Source organism: Podarcis muralis, chromosome 1, assembly GCF_964188315.1.
Source record: "Podarcis muralis chromosome 1, rPodMur119.hap1.1, whole genome shotgun sequence".
NCBI classification, from domain to species: Eukaryota; Metazoa; Chordata; class Lepidosauria; order Squamata; family Lacertidae; genus Podarcis; species Podarcis muralis.
In genome coordinates this window covers 85,262,887-85,275,485 of record NC_135655.1, presented here as the reverse complement: position 1 = coordinate 85,275,485, position 12,599 = coordinate 85,262,887, and the positions used below count along the sequence as shown (strand labels likewise).

Genomic DNA, 12,599 nt, shown 5'->3' with positions numbered 1-12,599 from the left:
GTGAACAGGGTGAACGCTCCCTAAAATTGCTGAGGTACTGAATTATACTGGGTGGATATAATCACACTGTCACTATGAATAGGTCATAACACTAGGTTTCATTTGAAAAAGCACCTCCTTCTAGCCTTCATGGCTGTAAAAGGTGAATGCAGCATTTGCCAAAGACTCCATGGGCCTTTCCAGTGGTTGCACATATTATTCTGGATGCTTGTCAACTCAGTGCCATAATGTACAACATAATGTGTGGGGTGGGGCAGCTTTATTTCAAAGGAGCAGCTTTTCATTATGCTCGTATTGGTAAAATGAGATATTTGTGTCCTCCTTTGCATAGCCTCCAAAGAAAAGAGAAACAAAATCATAAAGTGTAATAAAATGGTGAGAGGCTGTGCTGCAGGCACAGTTGTTAAAGGGCTTCATGGAACAGCAAATGAGTACTCAAAACTTCCAAGTGGTAAGGAGAAACAAAAAATATGATAACATCGGCATGGCAAAGGGTTGTCACTCATCTCCAGTCATGTTATGGGCCATAGTCAGTAGGTGCCCACAATCCTGCAGCATTTGCAATCCAAATGTGTGTATGATTAGGGGAGACGAGTGGTTGCATTTGCTGTGTGGCATAATATTATCCTTTCAGTACTGGGAATATGTGATTTTCCTGCAGCAGAAGCATTTTGAAGGAAAGTGACTGGATTCCTCAGAAGAACCAAGTAACATAAGCACATACAAATAAAAGCATTTTCTGTGAAGGCTTTGGTTACACTGGAAGGGCCTTTCATTAGTAACTGCAAGAATAAGTCTTTTCATCCTGTTATTCCCTGTCATAGCCTATAGGTTCATTTCCAATACTCCTTAACTGCCTACCCTTGGTGATTATATCCTCTGCATCCCAACCTCCTTGCTTTCTTTAACAGTACTTTTGCCATCAGGACAGCTTAATTTGGTGTGTGTAGTCATCTCCCAACTGTGTAGTTGCCTCTTCTGTTGATGTGGAACCATTTACTTCCATTGAACCCAAAGTGATAGATCAAAGAGCAGGTGCATTATTTATATCATTTGCAGAATGTGCTCTAGTCACAATGCAATGGCAGAGCCTTTCGTCTGAACTTGTAGCAGGCAAATGTCTGCTCATTTTGGTGAAGGAGAAACACACGCTTGCATTACAGTGAGAGTGATTCATATGGACCCAGCTTCATGTCACAAACCTCATGTTGTAGGGAAGGGAGTTGATAGGCAGAGTCCCACTATTCTGCATCGTGAAGCTGAGGCTTCCATTCAGACTTCTGTACGCAACAGAAATTGATGACGTCAGATTATCCCCAGATTATTTTACATGACTTCTGCCACTCAGTAGGATATCTCCCAAATTAGTGATCCCAGCCTCCTTTAGTTCCTTGGACCTCACATTAATATTTTCTAGGATGTTGGCATTTGGATAGAAAAGGAAGATCTCCACATCTGAAGAATAAGCTCCCCTCACCCCGCCACATGTAGCGGAATATCCTTGTAGCTCAGTGACAGATCAGCTGCTTTACAGGAAGGTTCTGGGTTCAGTTCCTAATATCTCATCTTGCAGAGGTGGGGAAGACCACTGCATGAAGCCTTGAAGAGTGGTTGCTAGTCAGAGCAGACAACACTAGGCTATACTGGAGCAATGGTGCAACCCAGTATAAGGCAGTTTAACATGTTTAATCTAATATATGCAAATGACCAGTTGCAGAGGGAAGCTGGAGCCCTACTTGATGCTCAAATGGTCCTGAAAGAGTTTAGGGTGGTTTGGGAGTTGTATCAAGACCTGTGTGACATTCCTCTCTCACTCCCCACCCCTTTCTGCCAGCCTGCTGTCCCCTCTACTATTAGTTGGGAGCCTTGTGCCACTCCTATGGCCTGGAGTGGGAGGAGTGGGTGACAGGCACTGCCTTTGGACTCTGGCCTTGAGCAGCTCAGTGGGTGAGTGCCTGGAGAGGAACTGCCCTGTTATCTGTTACACTTTGTTCTCCCGACTGTTTGGGTGTGGAGCAGGCACAGTGCACAGAGAAGTTATCTCTGGAAGCCTTTGAAATGCAGGCAACAGGCTGGGCTCACTGTGTTCAGGGGTGGGTGTAGGCCTTGTGCCCCTCACCCTGTGATGATAGCTCTCCTCACCATTTTGTCATAAAAGAGAGGGGGGGGACTGTTTCACAGCTCTTCCTCATCAGTGTGTGTATCTGGGTGCCCAAACTTTTTTCAAAGTGAACATGTGTGAGGGCCGGCCAAAGTTGTTGAGCTTTTTACAATTTTCCCCCAAAGTTGTTCAGCTTTTTTAGGATTGAAGTTTACCTTGAAGTTGCTGGGCTTTTTTTAAAAGGATTTTACCCCAGGACATATACTCCCACGGGGGCTGGATTAAATTGATCAGCGGGCTGGATTAGGCCCCCGAAATGGACTTTGCACATGCCTGGTGTAGGTAGCAGCAGCAGCAGCAGCAGCTGGGATCTCCTCCTCCAAACACTGTAGCTACCCCCTTTTGGATCTGGTGAAACTGGGCATCTTTCCCATTTCATTCTAGCTTCCAGATTGAAAATTGGAAATCCTTTCATGTATAGTGAGAATTTCCCCAGGAAGTGATACTCAAAGCACTGATTGTTTCGCAGTGAGAGCCATTGCAAGAATTAATCTATGAGGCTCCTTATATCAGGTCAGTGTTTTTGTCCATCTAGCCCAGTATTGCCTGCTCTCCTGAATATCAGGCAGAGATCGCTCCCCTCACCTGCTACATCACCCATTTAACTGGAGGTACCGAGGATTGAACCTGGACCATCTGTATGCAAAGCATGTGCTCTACCACTAAAATATTATCTCTCCCCAATTACGGCTGTTTAGTATGCAGTACAACTACTGAGATGCCTTTCCTATCACACACATTATTGGTAACACTGTAGTACAGAATCAGCATCCTTCTAAGTGCCTATCTGGTGAGCTGCACAGTGGTAGCTTGGTTCTCAAACTTAATCCATTTCGGGAGTCGGTTTGACTCCCGAAACCAGTGCTTTTTTCTGGGGGGATGCAGGGGTACGCATACCCCTAAACATTTTGTGAATCTAAGTTTGGCCTCATTGAGGGGCAGTATTTCAATATCAGTAGGAAAATGAGAGTACCCCTAAACAATTTTTGAGAAAATACTCTGCCCAAAAACATTCGAAAACCAAGGCTTCTGATTGGATGAAGGAGCTTCCTGCACTCAAGAGGAAGCCGTGTTGGATGTTCGGCTTCCAGAAAACATTTGCAAACCAGAACATTTACTTCCTGGTTTGCGGCGTTCGGTAGCCAATTTGTTCAGAAGCCAAGTCATTTGAGTACCAAGGTACCACTGTAGTTGAAATGAGGCTGTCTTGTGTTGTGTAGTCTAGTTTCTTGTATTCCCACCTCTGACATGCTTCATAGCTAGCTTGACATGCTCCCCTTTTGCTTCACAGATTTTGCCCCAGGCTTGCTGCCTGGGAGATGGGCACCAATTCACTTCTAACCTGAAAGAGCTCTATGTGTCAGTGTCCCAAAAGCAGGCTAGGGCAGCTTGCAAACGGCACTGGGAAGGTGAGTAAATGAATCATGCAATGGGAAGGATGTGTCTACTGCAACACTACTCTTGTGAAGATAGGAATACATCTGGCAATGGCCATAAACAGGAATAATCTTAACTTTGATGTTTTTGAACTGCCACAAAATAGCCATGCAATTTTCCTGATGCATCTCCAGATGGGCTGCTTCTAGCTCAAAAAAAGAAAGAAAGCTAGTCTACCCACAAGAGAGTGAAACAACCTCTTGATGTGCCATTTTTATGTGTATTATTCTCTTGTACACCCTTGCCATTTCTCCTTGCAATTCCTGCTCATCTGTCTTAAGCACTGGCCACTCTGGCCATTATCGTTCATGCTTTAGTACAGGGATGAGGAACCTTTTTCAGCCCCAAAATCACATTCCTTTCTGGGCAGTCTTTCAAGGGCCACGTTCACATGTATTGCTCTGTTCACTTTTGCCTTTGGCTGCTGCCCACCACTGGCACGTATCTTTGTACAATAGGCTAGAATCTATACCAGGGGGTGCCAACCTTTTTGGACTTGTGAGCACATTTTGAATTTTGAAGAAATACTGGGAGAGCCAGTCACAAAATAACTGCTGTTGGAGGACATGACATAACACAAAATTTGAGAGCCAACCACCCCCAACAACCTGATGCTTACACAGTATCGTAACTAAACACTGGAAGAACCTATCGGGAGTGAACATAGACCATGGGTACCAAAATGTGTGGGAAACCACGCTACTAGAGAAGCTAACCAACAAACTCAAACTAACACAGGGACAAGCAAAGGAGGACGCCTTCACCTCGGTGCATAGCTGTCAACGTTTCCCTTTTTTAAAGGGAAATTCCCTTATTCCAAATAGGATTCCTTGAAAGAAAAGGGAAAAGTTGACAGCTATGTCCCGGTGTGGTTCCCCTTTATCACAAACACAGCACAACGGGACAATGACCTATCCCCCCACAACAGCATAAAAATCAATATGGCTTGCCTGACCCAACAACCTAGCCCTCCCCCCAAAAAACAAGCCACACTGCATGCAGCTGAATGAAATCAACCAAGCTTGGGAACCCCTAACCCAGGCTTCCTCAGCCTTGGCCCTCCAGATGTTTTGAGACTACAATTCCCATCATCCCTGACCATTGGTCCTGCTAGCAAGGGATTATGCGAGTTGTAGGCCGAAAACATTTGGAGGGCTGGGGTTGAGGAAGCCTGCCCTAACCTCTCGCATTATCAATAATAAATAAATACATAAACAAAGGACCTACCCATGTGATGCTGACACAACCCACCTAAACTAATACAGTAATAGGCAATAGAATAAAAGAACAATACCCCCCAACTCTCTCTCCCCCCCCCACTCCTTTCCCCCAAACTGCAATATGTCTATGACAAAAGGGTCTCTCACCAAACATAAACGAACTGTGAAAAAGACTATGAATTGAACGTGGAGACAATAGATGTACCTTTCCCTGTTTATCTGTTTGCTTTCTAAAACAAAAACTCCTTCATAAAAACTAATTTTTTAAAAAGGAATTTGCACATTCTGCCCCATAACCTTCTTTCTAGAAGAGCTAGAGACTTACTTTAAAAAAAAAGAAAAAGTGAAAGCTCAGAGTCTGTTGCACCTGCCCAGGCACACCATTGGAAACCTTCACAGACACCATGGTAAAGACCCCTAATTTATACACACTTGCACACCCTTCTCTATACTCCATGTAGGCAAGGAAGAGTCAATCAGTGTACAAAGAGACATTAAGGCCAGGCAAAAAGACTTGATGATCTGAAGGAAGGCCAGCAAGGGTTATAGCCTGGGGAGGGAGTGTGGTCTGGAGAGAAGCCTGGAGAGCTGCATTTGGCGTTAGACATGGGGTTCCCCATCCCTGCTTTAGTTATTCCAAGGTTGGATTGCCATAATGCACTCCATATGATGCTGCCTTCAAAGTCTATTCAGAAGCTTCAGCTAGTACATAATGCAGCTACTTGCCTGTTGATTGGTGCCTATCAGTATGGTCCTATATCACCTGTTTTGAGGCTTCTGTGCTCATGGGAGTAGCCAGGGGGCGGGGGTGTATGTGTGTGAAGCTGCCTCCCGCTTAAATCAAGTAAATAATAAAAATACTTAACTAACTGACCTATCACATTGCAGATAGCTCAGTTCTGCCCCCCCCCCCCATAAATCCTGTTCCTGCTAACATAAATCCTGGCTATGCCTGTGTGCGAGCTACCTGCCTATTTGATTCAAGCCCCTGTTCAAAGTGCTGCTTTTTAACCCTTTAAAGCCCTCAAATGCTCGGGTCCTGATTATCTTAGGGAAAGTCTCCTTCCCTATGCTCTCTCTCCTGGCAGTTGAGATCTTTACAAGGATCAGTGCCTTTTCAGTCGCAGTCCTAATTCTTTGGAATTATTCCAAAAAAGAGACACACATATTTTCCCCTTCTGTCCTTTATGGAAGCCAATAAAAATTATGTTTCAAAAAGTGATCAAGGACTGATTTCTTCTATGACTGCTACTGTATGTACACTTGCTGACTTTTTATTCTTTATTCTTTTATTGTTGAAGCTTTTAATTTTGTAAAATACTATGAAATTTAATGAGCAATGCTATACATTTGGATAACTAAATAAAATGTGGTCATATTTGCCTTCCCTACTGTTAGTGTTCCCCTGCACATTTCAGTATGGCCCAACTCCTTCCAGCTGTTTCCATTTACAAGTTTTAAACTTATGTAAGTGGTATAGAGTGAGGATGTGAATTATCTTCCTTAGATGTTGGAGGGAGGATAGACTTGTGGGTTAGTTGCTGCTGCTACCCCCAGAATCACATGAAGCCAGAAGAGATGGCCTCTTGTTAAACTAAAATTATCCTTTCCCGGGACACTACTGTTGTTACTCTACAGCTCTGTGATCTTAGGGGGAAGGATTTATATTTCTGTATAGGTAGGTACCTAGGTAGATAGGAGATGTCAATTTACAAAAATATATTTATTTGATTTCTATCCCTTGCCCCTGCTCTTTCTTATGTACATTGGCCTACTGAATTCCTCGCTCCCATGTATGTTGTTTTTATTTGACACTATCAGGAGACTGTGAGAGTCCTGAACATGCCAGCTTCCAGGACCTTGCCCAGAAGGCTGCAGATTTGCCAACTGAGGAGAAGAAGACTGAATCGCAGTCAGCAGCTGCACAGTGTACACAAGACACAGTGGTGAGAGGAGCCCCTCAGTGTACATGTGGGAATGGGCCAGGGAAGGGATAGATGTATGAGGATATGATTTGGGGTAACCATGCCGTGAATGTGGATGGAGAGACACAGGAACTTTCCCAGAGATCCTGATGCATCTACTAGATTTTGCAGCTCTGTTATGTTATATAGTGGTCTGACAGCTCCACAGAGGTGTGGCGGAGTAAGCAAACCATAGGTTGCCAGCCCATGTATGTCCTGCAATCTTGGGATAGAAAGGGGCAGGTGAATGTCTACAGTTTGGCAACAAACACAAGAGAGTGTGAGGTGCTGTTGCTCATCGCTTACTGAATACCAGCTGTGGGTTGGGGGTGCGTGGCAAAAGGCTTGTCAAGGTATATTTGTAATGTAAATAGGAGAGGAGGAGAGCTCCCTAGCAGCAGAAGGCATGGGAAAAGTGGTGCCTTTTTCTGACTCATCCCAATGGTCCACCAAGGCCAGTGCTCTCAACTCTGACTGGCAATGATTCTCCAGGGTTCTTGGCCAAAGGTTTTCCCCATTACTGCTACCTGATGCCAGGGTTTATATCTGGGGATCATTTGCATGCAGAGCATGTGCTCTACCACTAAGCTATGGTCCCTTCACTTAGACATTTTAAAATGTACATCTGCCTTCATCCTTCTGGCAGCAGTTTCATAGGGATTCATACTGGGAGCCACAGGAGCTGTGCAGTCACCCATCGAGGATGTGACCAAGGATGGCAGTGCAAACAATGTTATGCTGGGGGAGAAATGAAATAGGAAAAGTGTTGGGAGGTAGCTTAATAGATTAGAAGGAGGAGGTAACATGCTGTTGGTAGAAGAAAGACTTAAAAGGGTAGATGGGTTTTACAGAATAAGGAGAAACTAATGAGAAGGGGAGAAAACAGGAATTGAAAGCAGACCTAAGGCCTAGTTTGCTGAAGCAATATGGTTGCCACTTTCATATTATTCTATCCCGCAGTGCTCCAGTGATATGTGAAGTAGCAAAGTCACATGGGAAGAGAAGATCATGTACTGACCCTGCCAGCGCATACAAATTTTTGAAAGCTCATAAAATGAGGATGGCATTTGTGTGTGCGAGGAGTTAAGTCGTTTGCCAGTAGTGTTGTTATAGGCACTAGGCAATAAGTGTATGTGACATTCATACAACTGCATTCCAGACAGCATTCCAGATTGCAGTGACTGGGAGAGAGAATTACATTTCCCCAGTGATTATATATTGCATTTTGAGTGCTAGAAAAATATGATGTTCCATCACAGCGGAGCTTCCTAATGGAAAGGTGTCTATCCCTGTTACAAATGAGTAAAAATTGCACGTGTTGTATAAATAAGTGAATATATAAGTTTGGCCATGTGGAAAAACAATAGTACTAAAATGTCAGTGCAAAGCAAAATCAAGATTTGATTTACTGCATGAAAAAGAGTAACTAGAGAGTCCTTAGGAATGTAGTTTTCATATAAACAAAGGGGAAATGGCATAGGCAAGGGGGTCTTGGTCAATCCAAACCATGCTTCACCATCCCCTTACTGAGTGCCCTGCATCAAGAGGACTAGCTGGTGTCTGGAGTAGGGACTTCCCTTGTTCACTGTGAGATTGTGAAACTCATGGATGTCCTGTGGACTCCTCCAGCTTCTTTTTGCCCCACAGATGTAACCTTCATAAGTTAGATATACAAAAGACACATTTATCCCATGACCAACCAACATTACCATGTGCTACTGCCAGCTACTTGCTACTGTTCACAACCCATGCAACAACTGTAAGCTCTGTGTCTGGATAGCCAAATGCTCGAAGTGAATATACCAGAGAGATCCTGTGCGGCTGTAATTGTTTTTGTTTGTTCCTACTGATGAATTGATTTGTTAACTGATTGGTTCTAACTATTGCCTCTTCTTTCCAGGTACCTTCCTCCCAGACTCAGAAGGTTCATTTGCCCATTGCCAAGAGCAAAAGGAAGAAGGCAAAAGGGCTATTTGGCTGATGCAAATGACTCTTCCACAGAGACAGAAATGCTGTTGTTGTATTGAACCTCTCCCTCTTCCTGGAACAACTGGAAGAGAGATGGACTTTTCTCCTCCAGAATACAGCTATGCCACTCTGTTCCTTCCCTCTCCCCTCTTTCTTGCCATGTTGGGCACCATAGTGGGCAGTATCCCCTTCCACACTACAGCTGTCTATTGCCCTACCTCTGCTTATTTTTTTCTTATTTTCTGGAGTACAGATACTAGCCTTGAAACTTGGAGATGATGCATTCAAAGTAAAAAGCAGGGGAAAGAAAGTGGGCAGTGATAGGAATCCAAGATTGATAGTTATCTGGGCTCCTACTACACCTATTCTGTCCATAAAATCTATACCCCACTTTGTTAATGTGTGTGTAATGAAGACCTTGGATAAAAAAGTTAGGCTTACTGATGCAGTGTCTTTTACACATGCACTATACAATGCAGCATTGCCAGCATCAATCAGCTGAACCACATCTTCTTTTTTCTACAAGCTTACAGCCTTCTTGGTGGTAGATAAATGTTTAAGAAGGATGTGGACATCGTCTAACAAAGGTGCAAAACCCAAAGCAGGGCATGGGTTGGGGTTGAGTTGGTCTGTGTGATTTGCATGGTCTTTCTTCTGTCTCTGCACAGAATCTATGTCTCTTAATCTGTGTCTTCCTTCTCTTCCACTCAGCACTTGCTTCCTCTCATCCTTTGTTTAGTTCTACTCTATTTTTCACAAAATATACTGCAGAGGATTAAATTTTGATGAAATGAAGGTACATTATACTGATTCAAACAAATTCACACAAACATAATTTTAGCCTGGGCTCCACTTTCCTTGATGCAAACATTTGCTTTTTTAAGGCACAGAATATTCTCTTCCCTAAATATCTAATGTTCAGTCTGTGAAACCTTAGTCCTTTGACTGATCAGACTTTTCCTGGCCTTATAGCTAGAGATAGGACATAACCTTCTACCTTTATTTTTGCACAGAGGCAGTCCAAGGGATGCTGGTGCCTGAGGTAGAAAAATGACACCTTCCCTAGTAATAATAATGATAATAATAATAATTTAAATCTTTTGCTGCCTATCAATATTCCAAAACTTGCCATATACAATGTCTAACAACAAGTTTAGAACTGCAGCACCCAGAACTCAGAGCACATATGGGGTTCTCTTGGACTTTTTGTTTAATATCATCATGTTTGTAAGCTGAAGTTCCACACATCCTGAAATATTTTCTGCAACATAGATCTACACAACTTTGGACTTGCCAAGCTGAATGACATCTTTCATCTGCGGATCGCAGGGCAGTATTTTTAAAAATCACCTTTCTGCCCCATACGAGTATAAGGGCTCACTGAGATCTCAGTACATCTATTGCTTTTGCTATTTGAGACCACAAGAACAGTGGGCTTGTATAGCACCTGGCAATGATAGCATTAGGCTTCTGGGCTCTGTTTGGCTTGTGCGGTCATGAGTTGTACAGGACTGTGCTGTAAACCCTTCTTACTCATACAGTTCATTACTACATAGTCCTGTCTTCACTGGAGTACAGTTCTCTTCTTGTACTGACATTTACTCCATTCTTATGCCCTTCTTCTATCCTTCAACTTGCAGAACTTCACTATACCAAACCTCCAGATTTTTATAGCAAATGTTGTGTCATTTGATGCCCATGAAGTCCTAGTGTTGTGAAAGGAAGCAGTTTACTGTAGCTGCAAAGCAGGCTTCTAACATACTACCCCCTCATACCTGCTTCCAGGATCAAAAGGCGAATAAAAACAGATTGCTCTTGGCCAAAGGAATTACAGGCTATCATTGCAAGCAAGCTGGAAAACCACATCCTAGAGGCCAGAAGGGGAAGAGGCTTCTGCCATAGCAAGTGATGCTAAAGAATTACCTTCCCCCAAATGCTGTCCTGCCCATTTTGGCTGTCAGTCAAGTAGTGCTCATGCTGTCCTGCTGGGCCACACCCAATAGCCACAGAACCATTCACAATGAAATTAACTCCTCTGACCTTAGAGGGAATTAAGCTAAAAAGTCTCTTCCTTTTCCTCCCCAGTGAAGCCAGAATACTTCAACTCTGCTGCCTGTTAACAAGATACTGATATGAAAAATGAAGAAATAGTAGATGCAGAGTTCTAGAATTATCTAAAGATTCATCCTAACATATTGGGGTTTGTCCACTGACATAGTGCGACACATTGTGCTATGGTTCCCACTGCAGAAACAGAGGGACAAAAAGGTTTCAGTGAACTGATTGTAGAGTCTTAAATTGTTTAACCAGAACAGTACAGTTTTACATTACTGAATGTTTTTAAAATGAAATTTGGAGTTTCCCTGTTCAGGGAAGTTTTTAATCTGTGATATTTTACTGTATCTTTGGTTTTTATGGAAGCCGCCCAGAGTGGCTGGGGAAACCCAGCCAGATGGGCGGGGTACAAATAATAAATTATTATTATTATTATTATTATTATTATTATTATTATTATTATTATTATTGAAATCTGGAGTCTTAAATTCATATTTTGAAACATATAGAATGAGTGATTAGTGGTCTGGGAGGGCACATGCTTTGTATGCAAAAGATCCCGTGTTCAATCCCTGGTACCTCCAGATAGATTTGGGAAATGCACCTGTCTGGAACCCTGGATAGTCAGCCACTGCCTGTCAGTGTACAATGTATTTGCAGTCAGTCTTAGCTCCCTAGTTTATCTAACACTAATTTTATACTCAAACTTCATACCCCTCCATTTCTATTGTTGACATATCTGTCTTTTTAAAGTAATTAATATGATTATGTTTATTACATCTGAATATATATTGGGGGGAGGGGGGAAATTGTTGAAACATAGAGCCCCTCCAGATCTCTTTTTTACTGCACAGTCATCATGATTTGCCCCCAATGTGTTAATGGTGAAGTTGTACATGATTGCACTTTCAATAATGTGCCTGTGAATGTTCCAGGGTGATTAAACTAGATTAGTTGCAATTGATGCTTGTCCTGCGCTTTCTTGATAATAATTCTGTAACTTCTTGTACTACAAAAGTACCAACTTCCTGTCTTCATCCACATGGGTAACATACAGCACATAAAACTCCAAACATAACAAACAAAACCCCAAGCCCTAAGCCTACAATTTCAGGCAAAGGAAACATGCCTGTAGGGGTAGTGTGCAAAGATTTGTACTGAGACAGTAAGGGACAAAACTGCACATCTCCTGATACAAACTGAGGAGTCAAACAAACATCTTTCCCCCCCTCCCCAAGAAGTTGGGGGCAGCTTGAAAGAGTGAACACTTCTTGGGTATGTATACTCATTCCACTGTTATCTTTGATCCAATAAGTTTGGCAGGTTTTTCATTTTTGAAAAAACCTGCACAACCTGTTTGAACATAAGCAACAACATGACAAAAGGGACATGTTTGTACACCACAAGAAGCAAAGCCTCTTTCAAACCACTTTCAACTCTCTTTAAAACAATCATCTGGCTCCTGTCTGAGGATGTCCTAGAGGCTGTCATTCCAAGCAAACATGCTACAGGCAACAAGCAGAATGGGTGTGAGCTCTGTCTGCAGAACACAGTCCCTGACCACCACACGGCCCTGCCCAAGTGGTGCAGCCCAGACAAGCATCTGCATTTGTCATTAAAGAGACATCATCAGCATAAGGAGAAGTGAAAGAGTTTTTTGTAATAAAAAAAAAATTGAAGTAGTGGTGTTCCTGTTCAGAGACTACTCCTGGCTGAGCTACTTTCACCTTTGCATTAGACATTTCCTGCTGGGAAATCAGGCGGCAAGTGACACTGGGAAGGGTCCAAAAGCAG

At 43.0% G+C, this 12,599-nt stretch overlaps 1 protein-coding gene across 5 annotated transcripts in view; it reads left to right on the top strand.

Annotated features, from left to right (window-relative positions):
• LOC114603139 (non-homologous end-joining factor 1) overlaps positions 1 to 11,765 on the top strand; it is a 109,769-nt gene extending 98,004 nt beyond the window's left edge. For 4 of the 5 annotated variants that reach the window (XM_077934171.1, XM_077934180.1, XM_077934176.1 and 1 more), the window contains 3 exons: positions 3,453 to 3,570; positions 6,640 to 6,764; positions 8,683 to 11,765. In XM_077934171.1, coding sequence (XP_077790297.1) covers positions 3,453 to 3,570; positions 6,640 to 6,764; positions 8,683 to 8,763 — 324 coding nt within the window. In that variant the 3' untranslated portion in view covers positions 8,764 to 11,765. The remainder of the gene's footprint in view (positions 1 to 3,452; positions 3,571 to 6,639; positions 6,765 to 8,682) is intronic. The other variant, XM_077934183.1, reaches the window with a different exon arrangement.
• The last annotated feature ends 834 nt before the right edge of the window (positions 11,766 to 12,599 follow it).